This window comes from Camelus bactrianus, chromosome 1 (genome assembly GCF_048773025.1).
Source record: "Camelus bactrianus isolate YW-2024 breed Bactrian camel chromosome 1, ASM4877302v1, whole genome shotgun sequence".
NCBI lineage: Eukaryota > Metazoa > Chordata > Mammalia > Artiodactyla > Camelidae > Camelus > Camelus bactrianus.
Genome location: NC_133539.1, coordinates 120,273,261 through 120,290,642, shown reverse-complemented (window position 1 = coordinate 120,290,642; position 17,382 = coordinate 120,273,261). Strand labels below are relative to the sequence as shown.

Below are 17,382 nucleotides of genomic sequence, written 5' to 3'. Positions count from 1 at the left end.
CCTAGATTGTAAATCAACTGCACTGCAATAAAAATAAATAAATTAATTAAGTGATACAAAATGATGGCAAACTCCAATCTACAGAGAAGTTTTCAACCCTGCATTCACTCATCCATTCACCAAATATTTGGGGGGCACCGACCTTGTGCCAGGCACTGTTCTTTCCCTGGGAAAGCAGTGACAATGTCCAAGACAGACGTGGTCCCTGCCCACAGGGTGCTTACAGTCTAATGCCGAGTACCTCCGTAAAGTCAGGCTGCCCACCGGGGCAGGGCTAGACCGAGACCCTGTTTCTCTCCATCCTGAGCCTTCAGCAGATTCTCAAAGGAATCCATGACCCAAACAAAGTTAAGAGCCACCAAGTTAGACCAAATTAAGTATCCGGCTTCCCCCCTCGAATAGAGGAATCATGACCCACTCACTCCCAGAAGAAGCTTGAAGCTCTCAACTGGATTTGAGTGGCACCAGCCCCTACCTTCCCCGCCCCCACGTTCCCCACAAATCCCCTCCCCTCTTCCAGCCCCCCCTTTCCCTGCCCTTCTCCCTCAGACCACAAGTGTGGGCAGGGCAACATGTCAGGGGGCTGTTCTATGAATGGAGAGGGTTGGGGCCTGGGTTCACTGCTCTGCCCTCCCTCCCGGACAGCCTGAGCTTTCAGAAAAGGTGGCAAGAGTGAAATTTCTGTCTCATTTACAGTATTTCTGAGATTCGTTTTTCTGGGGAGAGCCAAGGGGGTGCTGAGGCAAATTGAGGGCGGCGGTGAGGAGACAGGAGGCAAAGCCTGGGGTCTGCCTTTCTCCCTCAAGCCCTCAGGAAGCATCTGAGTCTCCTCAGAAAGGTTTAGACAAGCCAGGCTAGTAACCCAATACTTCCCTTGCCCGGGGTGGGACGGGACAAGGGCAGTCGCCCTGGAAGAGACTGCCAGGCGGGGAAGAAAGAGCCCCCTGCGCTGCCCCCAGCTCCAGGCCTGACTCTGCTCAGCAGCCCCCTCCCCTCTCCCCAGCAAGCCCCCTTCTCCCTTCCCATCTGAGGCTGAAGCGAAGCCCAACCCTGGGAGAAAGCACAGCAGGGAGCAGAGGGGACCTGGTCCTGAGGCTGCAGCAGGGGGAGGGGGGTTGGTGCCGTGCCCCAGGGGCACGTAGGTGACTGCTCCCTGCAGAGCATCCCTGTGAGCCGAGCCCCCAAGGGGTCAGGGCTGTATTTACAGAAACGTCTGGACTCACTGCCCTCTGACATGCATTCCCCTCTGTCTCCACTGCCCCCAGTTCCCAACCAAAATGCAACCAGGCAGCAAGTGGGGAGAAGACACAAGTCAGTAAAGGGTCTCTGGCTTTGATGAGCAGGAGGCTGCCCGGTGGCCGGCTCCCCCACCCCCACCCCCCGGCCTCCCTCCAACAAGACTGGGAAGGGAAAAACATCAGGACGTGCTGGGAACAGTCCGCCCTCCTCCCCTCCCGCCCTGACCGGCAGAACAAGAGGGGTCGTGGTCGTCCTTTACCTGCTGGAATGGGGAGCACGCTGTTGATGAAGGTGGGCTGGGACACGATGAGGCGGAAGAAAAGCTGAAGATAAATCCCCCGAGCCACCGGGCTCAGGACAACCATGCTGGCTGCTGCGGGCTGCAAAGTGTCAAGTTCTCCCAGCAGGGCTGCGAGGAGCCTCCCTTATCTCTGCCCCGTCTTCCTCGCGCTGTGTGCCTCCCTCTCTCCCCCCTCTTCCCTCCCTCCCTCCCCGCCTCCCTCCCCCATGCCTTTACCAAGAAAGAATGCCAACCATTTCCCACTAAACCTGCCCCGTACTACACAGGGTTATATTTATCTTAAGCACTGGACCAAATGCCCACATTAAAATTAAGATGTCCAATTTTTTTTTTTTGAGACTGAAGTGGCCATTGAAGAGGTGATTAAAAAAAAAGGCAGCCAAATCTCAAATGTCCACCAGAAGCAGTCCTAGTGGGTTCTCCACCCGTGCCTACCCACTTCCAACTGAGGTGTTCAAATTCCCTGGATTCAAAGTGCATTTCCGTGGAGACAAATCCTTCTGCTGTCAGTCTGTGACACATTTACCCATCAGGTGACAAATGTAAAGTTGCCCCCGGATTTTTTTTTTTTTCCTTTAATCATCCAGTAAAAAGCAAGGATGATGGTGGGGAAGAGTTTCTGTTTTTCAAAACATCTTTCTCCAAAAAAAAGTGGTTATTCTCTCTCCAGAAGCCGTAACCTTTTATCCCACATGCAAAGCAAAATAAATGGAAAGATTTAATGGATTGGAAAGTGATTATTGATCAAACTACATCTGGGAAATAACATCATTGACTTGACCTTTGGCTAGACGAAATTCTTCAAACAAAAAGATATTCTTCGGGAGGGTACAGCTCAGTGATAGAGCACGTGTTTAGCACGCACGAGGTCCTGGGTTCAATCCCCAGCATCTCCATTTAAAGAAACAAACAAACAAAGACAAGGAAAACAAAACTTCAAAACAAAAAAAGATATTCTTAAATGAATGACTACCTCTTGTAAGCTTTTAAAGCCTGTTATGGAGATCCTTAGATTACTAAAATAATTAACATAATAATCCACAGAGTTGTCCATTTTGCTTTAATTTGTGTAACATACACCCAGCACTCATGGGAGATAATTCAGGAACGAGGTGGTAGGCCTGGACTCAGGTCCAGCAGCTGGTCCTCATTCTCGGGGAAGGTGGGGCTGGGTGACAAAAGAGGATGAAGGGACACCCACAGGTCCAACACCAGAGGGGCTGCATTCAAGCTCTGTGGTGACCGTGACAAACTGTTCGACTTCTCCAAGCCTCAGTTTTCTCATACAATGGAGGCATTTCCCTTTAAAGGTTTGTTGGAAAGCTGAAATGAGGCAACATGTGATGAATCACACATGAATTGAAATCTGTGTACAGAGATGCAGAAATGAGACCCGGGAGCCATGGCCCCCAACATCTCCCCAGCCTGTGTGCGCGCCACCCTTCCAAGCAAGAAGGGGTCTGTTTTCCCTCCCATCAAGTCTGGGCTGGCCTTGTGACAAGCTTTGACCAACAGGATGCAGTGAGGTGACACTGTACCACTTCTAGACCTAGACCTTAACCAGCTGGCAGCTTCTGCTTTTGCCTTCTCTTGGAAACAAGTCTCCACATTACAAAGTCTGGATGATTGAACAGGCCACAGGTGGGGAAAGCAGCCAGCCCTGGCTGTCTGGCCATCTCAGAGGAGGCCCTGCACATGAGAATGAGGCCACTTTGGATCACCCAGCCTCATTCAGGTCTCCAGATGACAGCCACAGAAGTGAGCCCAGGTGACACCAGCTGAAGAACCACCCAGATGAACCAGCCCAAATTGCAGATTCGTGAACAAATTAGATGGCTGCTGTTTTTGCCTGCAGTGTCCTGAGGCCACTAGGTTTTAAGATGATTTGTTATGCAGCAACAGCTGATACAGGATTTATAAGAAAAGCATGAAGAATACATGTGAGCTACATACAAATCAACAGGACAGCTTAGAGAGGGGATACCCCACATCACTGTTCCCAAAATGTTTAGCAGAAGGATCCGTGATTGTTGGCCAAGCCTAACCAGGAAATTCTCAGGCTTCTTCTTGTTAACTCTGGAAACCTCCAGCACTGGCACTGGGCTCTGGGAAGCCTAGAGAAGGTGCAGTCTATGTAGGGGAAGATGACCCTCGAGGAACTTGGTGTCAGATTCTAAACTTTCACTGTCCCTGAGAAACCAGAGGTATCTCTTCCTTCCTTCAGCAAACGGACTCCATCATTGACTGTGCAGTTGGCACAGACGATGTCACTAAGTCCTGCCTGTGACACCTGCTGCTGTTGTTTCTGAGCTGCTTCTAAACCACCTTCTGTTGCTATTTAATCTGTGTTAATGTCCCTGAAGATGGAGGCATATCCCAGAGCTCTGTGCATCCCCACTGCCCCCAGGACCACCCTTGTCAACTAACACATCCTCAACAATGTCAGTTAATTTGATCCAATCACACCTTTGTAGGATTGAAAGAAAAGAAAGTGGCAAAAGTGACATAACTTTATGCCCCAGCCATATTGAGAAACAGGCACTTCCTAGCAGCCTCTGCACATGCAGCCAGCTGGCCAGGGCCTGGCACCAGGGAGGGCTGGGTGAGGGTGGTCCACGTAGACAATGGCCTGTATGATGGAGGCTGAATGTACACATTCAGGCCTCTGGGGATTGAGTCATCGCTGATGTAGAGTTACCACAGGAACCTCTCCCCTCTAGGGAGGCCCCAGCACACAGGTATTCATAAGCCCTCAATATTTATTAAACAGTTTCTTGTAAATTTCCATTTCCCATGGACCATGTATTTTATGAGCCTATTTCTTATGAGGTGACCCTAAATGACCGAGGCAGAAATTATCATCTCTCTTCAAACCCTCCTGGAACAGCTCTAAATCTTTCAGAATCTAATAACACAGGCTATTAGATTTTTCCAGAAGGAAATTATTTGAGATCTGTGAAAGGCTTACACCGATAAAGATAAAGTTAGAGCCATCCCTCCCAGGCCTTGTAAGTGGGGGGTGTATCCTGAAAAACAATCTGGGGTACCCAGCAGCACTGTGCTATTTTACGCAGAGTCCACAGAAATACTCACTCGACTGCCCAGAGGTTTACATGCAAGGATATATATTTACATGCAATATATATTTCATCATAGCCTCAGATCTGAAACAGCCTAACTTTCACTCTATTAGATGAAACATTATACAGTCATTACAAAGAATAAGATATATGGTCACTGCAATGAATGATGCTTGAAGGTTAGTCTTCCATGTGCAAAACAAGCAAAAATGAACCTTAACCCTTACACTGCCCCCTACATAGAAATTAGCTCAAAGTAGATCATAGACCTAAATGTAAGAGCTAAAACTATTAAACTTCTAGAAGAAAACAGGAGAAAATCTTAATGACCTTGGGTTAGGCAAAAATGTCTCTTTTGAAGACACATGTACCCCAGTGTTCACAGCAGCACTATTTACAATAGCCAAGACATGGAAGCAACCTAAATGTACATCAACGGATGTCTGGATAAAGAAGATGTGGTATATTTATACAATGGAATACTACTCTGCAATAAAAAAGAATAAAATAATGCCATTTACAGCAACATGGATAGACCTGGAGATTATCATACTAAGTGAAGTAAATCAAAAAGAGAAAGACAAAAATCACAAGATATCACTTATATGTGGAATCTAAGAGACAAATGGACTTATTTACAGAAGAGAAACAGACTCACATAGAAAACAAACTTATGGTTACCAAAGGGGAAAGGTGGGAAGAGATAAATTAAGAGTCTGGGATTAGCAGACACTAACTGCTATACATAAAACAGATAAAACAATAAGGTCCTACTATATAGCCCAGGGAACTATATTCAATATCCTGTAATAAACTATAATGGGAAAATCTGAAAAAGAATATATATATGAATATATATATATGAATCACTTTGCTGTACACCAGAAATTAACACAACATTGTAAATCGACTCTACTTTAATAAAAAATAAAAATGTCTCTTCTTATATGAAAAAAATTTAATAAAAATTATATATATTTAAGGTCTGCAACATGATTTTTTGATGTACATATACATTGTGAAATGATTACTGCAGTGAAGCTAATTAACATTTTCATTGCCTCATATGGTTATTTTTTTCCAATGTGAACACTTAAGAAGTATTCTCTCAGAAAATTTCAAGTATACAACACAGTATTATCAACTACAGTCACCATGCTGTACATTAGCTCTCTAGAACTTATTCATCTTCGGTATCCAAAACTTTGTACACTTTGATCAACATCTCCCCATCACCTTACGCCTGGTAACCATCATTTTATTCTCTGCTTCTATGAAAAAAAGATTTCTTAAACAGGGCACAAAAAGCAAACAGGAAAAGAATAAAATGTTTAACTGGACTCATCAAAATTTTAAAAAGTCTGCTCTTCGAAAGACAATGCTAAATTGAAAAGACAAGGTAAAGACTAAAAGAAAATACTTGCAAAACACATATATAAGGAGTTGTATTCAAAATATATAAAGAACTGCTACAACTCAATTATAATGAAACAACCCAATTAAAATAAACGGGCAAAAGGTGTGAATGGATGCTTTACCAAAGAAGATACATGAATGGCCAACAAGCACATGAAAACATACTCAATGTCATTAGTCATTAAGACAGTGTAAATGAAGACTATAGTGAAATCCACGACATATGGCTAAAATTAACAGGACTGACGATCCCAAGTGTCAGCGAGGATGTGGAGCAGCAGGAACTCTGAGATGTTGCCAGTGGGAATGCAAAGTGGTACATTCACTTTGGGAAACAGTTTGGCAGATTCTTATAAAGTTAAACATATGCTTACAATACCACCCACTCTGGTATTTCTCTGAGAGTAGTGAAACATATTTCCCCCAGAAGACTTGTCCATGAATGCTCATAACCACTTTATTTGTAATAACCCCAAACTAGAAACAATGCAAATGGCCATTAATGGGTGGAGCTAAACAAGCTGTGTGCAAGGCAGCAGCCATCAGGGGTCATGTGTCATGAGCTGCAGAACAAGGGACACAGCTGAATCTCCAACGCATCATGCAAAGTGGAAGGAGCCGACATAGAACACTAATCCTGCACGCTTGCGTGTGCATGGCGTTCTAGGGAAGAGAAAACTCCAGGGATGGAGACCAGACCAGTGGCTGCTAGGCAGGAGGGCTGTGAGAAGAAAGCTGACCGCAAGGGGGCCTTTGCAGGCAACGGCAGTGTCTCTGTCTTGATGGAATGGCTGTTTGTCTGCTGTATCAAAACTCACCAAACTGCACTCTGAGAAAGGGTGTGTTTTACTTCATGTAAATTTCCCTCAATACACTTGACTTTAAGCAAATGAGAAAAAGAGAGTTCCTATTTCTGCACAGACATAGACGCTAGTCTGTGGAATTCTGTTGAGTGGAATTGGAAAGTTGCACTGCGTCTGACCAAACATCTGAACAGCCAAGCAAGTCTACTTATCAACTGTTGGCACGCACAGAGAAAGATCTAGAACAACGCACACAACACACTTGGTAGGTGGAGGTGTGTGGGCAGAGGGGAGAAAAAGGGGAACTTTCCTTTTAAACCTCATACAAGCAATACTTTCATAACCTCCTTACATCTTTTATACCTTTTCCTACCTTTTCAAGCTGACACAAATAATATTCGTATTAGTGGCAATTTTTACAGTAAGCATTACCTAATCTTTAATTTACAAATGAAAGGATTTTTTTTTAAACAAAATGAAATTCTCAGCCACCTTAGGAGTATGGAAGGAAGAAAGGGAAAATGCGTTTTCCTGCACATCTGAGGTCCGACAAGTCCTTGTCGCAGTGCTGAGTGGAGCAGACAGACCATTACCAACTGGTCCTGGCAGAGGACAGAACTCTGAGACTGGTGTTTCTGGCCCAGAATTAAGGACGACTCAGTCACACTGAGGCCCCGGCCACCTCAGCAGCAGGAGGCAGACAAGACGGGGCAGCTGGAAGCTCGGGAAATCCCCCCTCACCGTCCTGCCCCTGCAACTCAGGCTAAGGTCAGAGCCAGAACTGATGGAGCCTCTCAGGCCAAGGAAAGCTCAGCTAAGAACCAGAAGGACTAAGGAGCCTCATCGGACTCGCCCCGGCTGTGAGCATCTGGTCCTTCTCCAGGCAGGAGACGGCTGTCCTCACTTTCATGGAAGAGACTTCCACTGGGCTGGCCTCGGGCCACCTAGAGTAAATCACAAGAGTGACAATAACCTTACCCAATACAGCCTTTCCCATACTGGGCAGGAGGGGCACCCGTTCTAAAAGTTACTGTTTTTAAAAAGCGGAGGAGTTCATATAAATTGAGAGAGGCGGCCTGCTGTGTGACACTCTGGGACATTTACAGTACGTGTCAGCACACCAAAGCCCCTGGGAAGTCCTGCAGCACAGAGAACCATTTACTTTTGCTTTTTCCCCTAAACAGTAGTTGACTCCAAACCCATTTTAATGTCATTCCGATTATTTAATCCTCTCCTTTTTCTTATCTATGTTTTATATAACAAACATGTCATTGGTCTGCTAAATAAATAATTATTATTTAGGGCTTTACTTTTTAAAAACTCCTTCTTAACATTTTCCTTTTCATTTGATGTCCACAAGGGAAGGCAGCAGGACTAGACTGATAATGCCCATCTTACAGATGAGAAAACTGCAGCTTAGGGGAGGCTCCAGGGACAACAGAAATTCAGGTCACTGTCTGGCAGGTGGAGCAATTACTGGCAAGAGTGGACCCTGAACCCCAGCCAGAGGCCAGGGGGCTCCCCAGGGGAATATCAGCCAACCTCGTCTCTACCTAAAACCAGACTCGGAAATTCTGTGAGTCCAAGAAGCGCTCAGCTATGAAGAGGTGGAACCACATTCTTGGTGGGGAAACAGGAAAGTCACGTCTTTAAGACAGGAAGCCAGGGAGGCTGGTGATGTCAGAGGAGGCCCCCGAATGGTTCATGATAACCACGATCGATGGTTCTTGAACTGAAGCCCGCAGCCAGGAAGGACATCCTGAAACCCTCGCAGAGCATTTTCAAATGTTATGTGTTTCAAGAATCATGGAAATAAAAGAGCTTAAAATAACTGTTAAGCTACCAAGGGGCACAGCAGATCTCAGCCTCCCTCTCACAGGTGGGGTGCTGGGTCTGCCCCAGGGTTCCCCCCGGGTGAACCCCAGAAAAGAGTGGTCCACACTCACCTAATGCCCCTTGGCATTTGAAATGGATGAGAGGTTGAAGTTTTGGTGCAGACTAGGGTGGGCTTTCTAAAGCCTGAAAAGGATAGTTGGTTTTTACCTGAAACTGACCCCAAAGCTATGACTCCTGTTTGAACTATTGCCTGAGATCTGTGAAAGGGGGATGTGACAGAACCTTGTTTAAAAACCTAAAACTCTCAATAAACCGGTTATTAGTATTTCTCATCCCTTTGGTTTCTTACATCTTTTAATAACCCCTCAAACACCACAAATTCAGATCTTTCATCTTTTCCCACAATACAAGTGTCAATCCAAAGCGTTCTCTTAACTGAGTTTTCCCCTTGGAATAAAATTTTATATCTCACCCGATTTTACCAACGTTCCACAGAAAACCTCAAACCTCTTACCAAGCACTTTCTAAAACAGATGTTAAAATAAAGGCCATGCGGGACCATATATGACAAGCCCACAGCTACCATCATACTAAATGGTGAAAAGCTGGAAGTCTTTCCTCTAAGATCAGGCACAAGACCAGGGTGCCCACCCCCATCATTTGTATTCAGTACAGTACTAGAAGTTCTAGCCAGAGTACTTAGGCAGGAAAAAGAAATAAAAGGCATCTAAATTGGGAGAAAAAAAAAAAGAAGTAATTGCAGATAACATATTATATATAGAACACCTTAAAGACTTCACAAACAAGCTATTAGAACTAATTCACAAATTTACTACAAATAAATTCAGTAAAGTTGCAGGATACAAATCAACACAGGAAAGTCTCTTGTCTTTTTATGCGTTAACAATGAACTATCTGAAAAAGAAATTAAGAAACCAATTTCATTTTCAATAGCATCAAATAAAATGCTGAGTAATAAACATAACCAAGGAGATGAGATCTGTACACTGAAAACTATAAAACACTGGTGAAAGAAATTGAAGGAGACACATACAAATGGAAAGATACCTTGTTTCATTGATTGGAAGAATTCATATTGTTAAAATGTCCATGCTACCCCAGGTCACCTAAAGATTCAGTGCAATCCCTACCAAGATTCCAAAAGACGGTTTTAAGGAGAAGCAGGAAAAAAAAAAAAATCCTAAAATTTATATGAGCCACAAAAGACCCTGAAAGCCAAAGCGACCTTGAGTTAGAAGAACAAAGCTGGAGGGTATAGCTCAGTGGTAGAGCATTTTGACTGCAGAAGAAGAAAGCTGGACGCATTACATTATCTGACTTCAAAATATATTACAAAGCTATATTAATCAAAATAGTATGATACTGGCATAAAAACAGACATGTAGACCACCAAAAGAGAATAGAGAACCCAGAAATAAATTCACATGTTTATAGTCAACTGATCTTTCACAAAGGGGCCAACAACACACAATGGGGAAAAGACAGTCTCTTCAATAAATGCTATTGGGAAAACTGGACAACCACATGCAGAAAGAATAAAATTGGACCATTATCTCATACCGTATAGAAAAATCAACTCCAATGGATTAAATTTTAAACCATGATCTGAAACTATAAAAATCCTGGAAGAAAATATAGGGGGAAAGTTTCTTGACATTGGTGTGCAATGCTTTTTTAGATATGACCCCAAAAAGCACAGGCAGTGAAAACAAAGATAGTCAAATGAGATTGCATTCAATTAAAAAGTTTCTGTACAGCCAAGGAAACGAGAAACAGAGTGAAGAAACAACCTACAGGATGGGGAAAGTATCTGCAAACCATACATCTGATCAGGGATTAGTAACCAATATACATAAGGAGCTCAAACAACTCAAGCAAGAATACAAATAACCTGATTTAAAAACGGGCAAGGACTTGAATAGATATTTTTCCAAAGATATCTAAGTGGTCAACAGATACATGGAAAAATGTTCAACATCACTAATCAACAGGGAAATGCACTGATGAGAGAAAACCACAATGTGATATCACACCACACGTGCCAGAATGGCCATCCTCAAAATGATATAAAACATAAGTGTTGGTGAGGATGTGGAGAAAAGGGAACCCTTGTGCACTGTTGGCGGGAAGGTAAACTGGTACTGCCATTATGGAAAACAGAGACTAAAATTAATCCCTCAAAAAATTAAAAATAGTCTGCTCACAAGCAACGCTCACTGCTGGGTTAAAACCCTCCGCCAGTCTCACAAAGCACCTGATGCTCCAATGTGTCGTATTTACTAATAAAGCTGGACACTATGGTGTCTTCAGGGAAATGTATACAACTGCAGCCAACAAGTAAGAACTTACCTGATTCATAAAATTGGCACCAGCAGCCTCAGTACAGTCTTAAAAATTTTTGAAACAGTAAAACTCATGAAGCACCCAAACATATCAGGGAGTGAGAGCCTGGGTTCTGTGTGCTCCTTCAGGCCCTCCTCAGCTTACTGCCCGGTCCGGTGGGGCACAGACACAGGCAGAAACCAGACGGGCAGTCAAGTCCGTGCATGGGCCCTGGTCGGGGTCCCTCGAAGCTCTGCAGACCTGGTGAGGCAGGAAGCAGCTAGGGATCACAAGCCAGCCTTGAAGGTGGAGTGAAGGATTGAGACGGTGCTCTCTCAAGCTCACGCCAGACACCAGAATTAGACTCCAGACACGTGGAGGTTTTGTCCCTTCCCCAGATGGAATTTTAACTCAAGGACATGTTGGTAGAAACAGAACGCATCCATTGCTGGTCCATTTTATGTGTCAATTCCATTAAGTTATCACATAAAAATTCTGGCACAGTCTGCATTCTCAAAAGAGTCTTTCTGGAAGTAATCCTATCCACTGCACCTGACCTGGACGGATTTCTAATTCCATCATGTAATTTGGAGGGCACAGCCCAGTCCCACCCTCATAGCAGGCTACTTTGTCTCAACAGCCTCATATTACATAATTCTGCTCCCACCTTGTTTATGTGGTTGAGCTGAAGTCCAAAGAGGAAATGGAAATGTGGTTACGGTAACCGTTCCTCTTAATGGAGTCTTGTGTTCTCCTGGTCCGCACCCCTCCCTGTGATTGAGTCTTCTCTCGTGAAACGCCTGATGAGGAGGGCTTCTGGTGGAAACCTGACGTGACAGGAAAGGAAAACTCTTCAGAAACATTCTTCCTAGAAAAGCTCTTCTTTATATGTGGCAGGTGAAGCTACTTCGACTGTGAGTAAATAATACGGAAAAATGAAATTGTTTCGGAAAAAGCATTAGATTTGTTTAAAAATTGGGGGGAAAATTAAAAATAGAGCTACCACATAATCCAGCAATCCCACTTCTGGGTAATTATTCAAAGGAAATGAAATTAGCACCTCAAAGAGCTCTCTGCACTGTCATGCTCTCAGCAGCACTATTCACAATAGCCAAGACGGGGAAGCAACCTAAGTGTCTGTCAGCGGATGGAAACATAAAGAAAATGCTATGTGTGTACAATGAACCATGATTCAGCCTCAGAAAAGAAGGAAATTCTGCCGCTTGTGACAACATGGATGTCTTAGCTCCGCCTGCTCTGACAACGTAGCGCAGACTGGGTGGCTTATAAACAACATACACTTATTTCTCACAGTTCCAGGGACTGGAATTCCAAGATCAGCGGGGCCAGCACCGTCAGGTTTGGGTGGAAACCTTCTTCCTTCTGGTTCACAGACTGCCGATTTCTCGCTGTGTCCTCACATGGTGGAAGGGGTCCCTGGGGTCTCCTTGGAGTCTCTGTTATAAGGACACCAACCCCATTCATGAGGGTTCTGACCTTATCATCTCCCAAGGGTACCTCCCAATAGCATCGCCTTGGGGGTTAGAATTTCACCATGTGAACTGGTGGGTGGAGGGGACACACAGTGAACCGGAGGACATCACGCTGAGTGAACTAAAATAAGCCAGGCGCTGGAAGTCAAATACTACATGACCTCACTTATTTGTGGGATCTAGAAAAAGCCAGAATCATAGAGGCAGGAAGTAGAAGGGTGGGTTCCTGGGTCTGGGGGTGGGGAAAGGGGGAGGTGTTGGTCAGAGGCAACAAAGTTCCAGTTGTGCAGGACGAAGAAGTTCCGAGGCCCTAAGGTGACTAATATTAACACTAGTGTATTGCACACTGTTTGAAATTTGCTAAGAGAGTACATCTCAAGTGTTCCCCCCTCTCCTCAAAACGGTAACTATGTGAAGAGATGGACATCAGCTGGTTTGACTGTGGCCATCATCTCACCGTGTCTGCATGGATCAAGACACCATATCGCAGACTTTAAACATGTCCAACTTTCGTTTGCCAACCAGGGAGAAGGGGAGGCCTCTATCACATTTTCCTGTCCATCTCTCCTGCTGCCCCTGAGGGTGGGCTGCAGGCTAAGCAGCGGGAAATGCATAGACAGCCCTGTGATGGAAGACCCTCCTCTTCCGAGGGCTGGAGGCAAGTGTGGGTGATGGAGGGAGCTGGGGAGCCAGGGCCATGGGAGGAGTCACGTTCCTTCAGGAGGTGGCAAGGGCCCATCTGAAGGCTGGATGCTCTTCAGAGACCTCAGTTCCTTGCCGCACAGACTTCTTTGTGGGGCTTCGTGAGCAGCTTCAAGACACATCAACAGGCTTCCCCAAGAGCAAGTGATCCAAGAGCGAGAGAAAGGAAGAGGCCACAGTGCCTTTTGTGACCTTGTCCTGGAAGTGCGGCAGGGTCGCTAGGACCAAGTCACGGGGTCCAGGCCACACCCAGAGGAAGGGAAGTTACAGTCCCCCTCTGGAAGGGAGGAGTACCCAATCTGAGGACACGTTCTCTGGAGCCGGGCCTGTGCTTCCCGACCTTCCCTTTCCTCCTCAGAAGGCGTCTCAGTTCCCTCTGCACCTTTACCCACTCCCCACTTTGCATCTGCAGGGGCGCCCAGCCTGGTCCTTCTCTTGAGCCCTGCACTCTCTCCTCAGCTGTGTGACATCATGACCCAGAAACAATCCACACCTGACACCCACCTCCCGATCCTGACCCCCCGGGCTTTGGAAATGAGGCACACCTGGACAGGAGGAAAACTGGCCAAGTCTTCCCTCTTAGATGCCTAGAACTGAAAACTTACGAATCTGGGTCAACTGGTCTGACTAGCGCCCATCGGATCACACAGTGGGCTTGTTAAAACACAGATTTCCTGGTTTCTGACTTGGGAAGTCTTGGAAGTTGGGTGGGGATTTGCATTTCCATTGTCTCCAGGTGGTGCTGCTGCTGCTGCTGCTGCTCCTCGCGGTCCACGGACCACACTTTGAGAACCACTGGTCTAAGAGTTTAAGTTAGCGAAAGGAGCGTATCTTTGGCGATTGAATTATTGGGGCATAATTATTCTGATGACCATTTTCCATGGGGAAATTTGGACAAACTGACAACCTCCTGGAAAATTCTACCTTGTGGCAGTGTTTTTTCTGGTCTCTTATCTTCCCCCCTATGTTCCTCCCCTCCCTTTAAATATCACATGCATATAAAACCATATATAACCATATTTTAAGATTTCTGTTTGTAACTATATTCTACTTGGTGCACAGATTCTCAGAACTGAGGCACACTGGAAGAGGCCTGTGGTTTGCAAATTCAAACACAGTTTTTGAACTGAGGTCAATTTAAAACATATCTTATAGGAGGGAGGGTATAGTCAGCGGTAGAGTGTGTGCTTAGCATGCGCAAGGTCCTGGGTTCAATCCCCAGCACCTCCATTTTAAAAAAACAATTACTTAGAAAAAAAATTTTTAATTTAAAAAATACGTATCTCATTACTTTTTTTGTCTTTCTTACCTGCCCCAAATTTCTTTTACAATTCTCCCTTCTTTATAGAAATGGCCAGTTCTTGAATTAGGAACGTCACAAGCTCAAGGCAACTGATCAGTGGCAGCAGCCAATGTGCAAATGCCCTTCTAAAGCAATGTTCCATTTTTATTCCCTCCCTGTTTCAATCAGTCTGGGAGATTCCTGGAAAGAACATGTGCTAAACGCATTTCCATTTTTATTAGTAGTTGGCTCCATAAATAGCCAATTTATTTTATTTTTCTGTGGCTCATTCTCAACCCTCTTGCCCAAGCTGAGTCACACCATCAAAGAAAGCTGAAGCGGCTTATGTTCTAGTAGCTCGAACTTGTCCTGATGTGCAAATATAAACATGTTTAGAGAAACAGGAAGAAGAAGGCAACACTAATGCGCACCAGTTTTTGGTTGGTGGCCTCTCTCTCTCCAGTCAGCTGATGTTCTGTTTTTACTTAAACTGGAGTCTGGTTTTTAAGAAAAAATGAATGCCAAGTGTTCATTACACAGCTATTTAAAGGCAGGATCCGGATGTATTATAAGATCTACTGGGCAGCAGTTTTCTAAGTTGAGCCCCCAAAGTCAGAGAATTTGGAGGGCCCCTCCTCTCCCACGTCTCGGTGCTCGTGAACGCTGCGTCCATCCCGTTCTGGAGAGTTCCTCTGGGCAGGAATTTGAGAAGAGGACTCTGCAGCACACACCCAGGCACGTTGTTGCATGTGACTATTGCGGAGGAGTTGGACATCGTCAGGGCCCTGAATCCTACGTCTCTACAGCACCACCCATCCCCAGGCTCCTGCAATTAGAGAAACGTTATGTCACCTGCACCGTCTTCGTGGTCAGTCTCACTGAGTCAGACCTCAGCCCAGAGTTGGTCTGGCAGCCCCAGTAGCTGATCCAGGCCAGGAACTGCTTCTCTGTCCTTTCTCAGGTGAGCAATTCAGAGGCTCCCATCCTGTCGCACACAGGAGTAGCTAAGTGAATGGCACACAGCAGGGACTCGATACGTGCTGAATTAAACGGAAATTGTATTATCGAATTTTTATCGCTTTGTCACAACTGGTCGCCATACTGCACCTCTGTGCTTCTTTAGGTAACCCTGAGGTTTTTTCGCCTCTAAATTTTGAGCCCAGTATTTTGCAAAACAATCAAAATGGAAAAATCGAAAAGTTCTCATTTAAAATCACAGGCCCATTTGTTCTCTTTCAAGTCTTTCCTCTTTTGAAATTGTCCCTTCAAGATTAAAACCATACAATGTGCCACCTTGGGAAAGCCCCCTGATTTCCCTGTGCCTGTTTCCCTGTCTGTAACGTGGGGATAAAAATATTCACTCCTTTCAGAAGGTTACTGTGAAGATGAAATAAAATTATGTATATGAAGGTTCCTAAGAATTATGTAAACTTTATTGTCATTATCATTACCTCAAATTCAGATCAAAACAATACCAGTAATCAACGTTCACAGCTACCTAAAACAGGAGAGGCCGCTGCTGGAGCTTTCCTAGAAAAGGTATACTATATAACCTTTAGATTCTAGCCGCTTTCTCTTCCACATCACATTTTTTCCCCTTGTTTTCCCAGAGCCCTCCATTCATGCAGTCAGTGGCGTTCACATTCCAGGAATGGCTAGGTCAGCCTGGTCGGGGATCCTCAGCACGAGGGCCTGACTCCCCTGAGTGCGGGCCCCGGGAGAAGCCACATCCAGTGTGGCACCTGGTGTCAGCAATGCAATGTCTGAGGAGGAAGCCCAGGCAGGTGGGCCTGAGAGAGGCCTGCAGAGAACTGGCCAGCCCAGCACAGCATGGGGGGTGCAGCCAGAAACTCCCTCTCTCCCTGGAGGGCCTGGAGAGGGACTGAGCCATGGCAAACCGGAGAATCTCTGGCTGTTTGCAAAGAGTGAATATTATTTGCAGACTGGCAAGAGGGCCTGAGGCTGATGAAGGCGGATGAAGCCTCAGGAGGGATGTCATGAGGAGAGAGGCCAGTGGTGGTAGCCGGCCTGCAAAGGTGGCCCTGATGAACAACACCTCCCGGGACTCCCTTCCCTGGGCAGTTCCCTCCCACGCCTGTCACTCACTTTAACCAGCAGAGTGCAGCAGAAGGGACACTGGCAGCTCCAGGCCAAGTCTTCAGAAAACCTGGCAGCTTTTGCTATAGCCTTGCGGAAGTCAGTTGCCGTGTGAGAGCCCGGGTCCCTGGTGGGAGAGGGCAGCCCGGGGAGGGGGCCCTGGAGGGGAAGACCCCTGGCAGGAAGAGAGACCTTGTGGAGGAGGGCCAAGGCCCCGGGGACAGCCTGGGACAGCCAGCCACACCCTGCAGCCGGACAGGTACAGACCACACACCTCACTGTGGGGCGTCGCACCAGACAAACGTAGAGTTATACAGGATTTGGGGGAAAGGTGGAGTTTGGTGGAATGTAAATGAAGCTGAGTTTTTTGTTTGTTTTTAACTAAAAAACCATTTTATAAAATTGAGGTCATCAAAGAAGCTGAGTGTAAACTGACATTAAGAGCCAACAAGTTTCCATGCAAAGCGCTTAGAGAACATAGGTGTGTTGCATGGGAAGGGATGGGTGGGAATTAGGGCTCAGATGGAGGATGGCGATGGGGGCAGAAGAGAGTTCCTGTGTCCTGGCCCAGGTACAGACGGAGCCCAGGAGACCCAGCGGGAGCCAGGCAAGGGGAACAAGGCGTCACAGGGAGTGCCAGCTGATTCAAAGCCGTATACAAGTTCTAATTCTTTCCATGGCTATGTTTATTTTTTTTTTTTTAATTGAGATGCCATATCTCACAGGGCATAAATTCACATACTGTAAAAGTCACCATTTTAGAGTATACAGTTAAGTGATTTTAGCACAG

The 17,382-nt window shown here is 45.7% G+C and overlaps 1 protein-coding gene and 1 long non-coding RNA gene across 2 annotated transcripts in view; both read right to left on the bottom strand.

The window, feature by feature from the left end:
• The window catches only part of COLQ (collagen like tail subunit of asymmetric acetylcholinesterase), a 54,447-nt gene extending 52,751 nt beyond the window's left edge, over positions 1–1,696 (bottom strand). The window contains exon 1 of the mRNA XM_010966050.3: positions 1,499–1,696. Coding sequence (XP_010964352.1) covers positions 1,499–1,604 — 106 coding nt within the window. The 5' untranslated portion in view covers positions 1,605–1,696. The remainder of the gene's footprint in view (positions 1–1,498) is intronic.
• Positions 1,697–2,594: 898 nt separating this feature from the next.
• On the bottom strand, positions 2,595–14,201 carry LOC123619974 (uncharacterized). Its single transcript, XR_012509587.1, has 3 exons — positions 12,318–14,201; positions 11,046–11,845; positions 2,595–7,783 (listed from the first exon to the last, which is right to left on the bottom strand). It is a non-coding gene; the product is annotated as an uncharacterized LOC123619974 (long non-coding RNA).
• Positions 14,202–17,382: the final 3,181 nt, after the last annotated feature.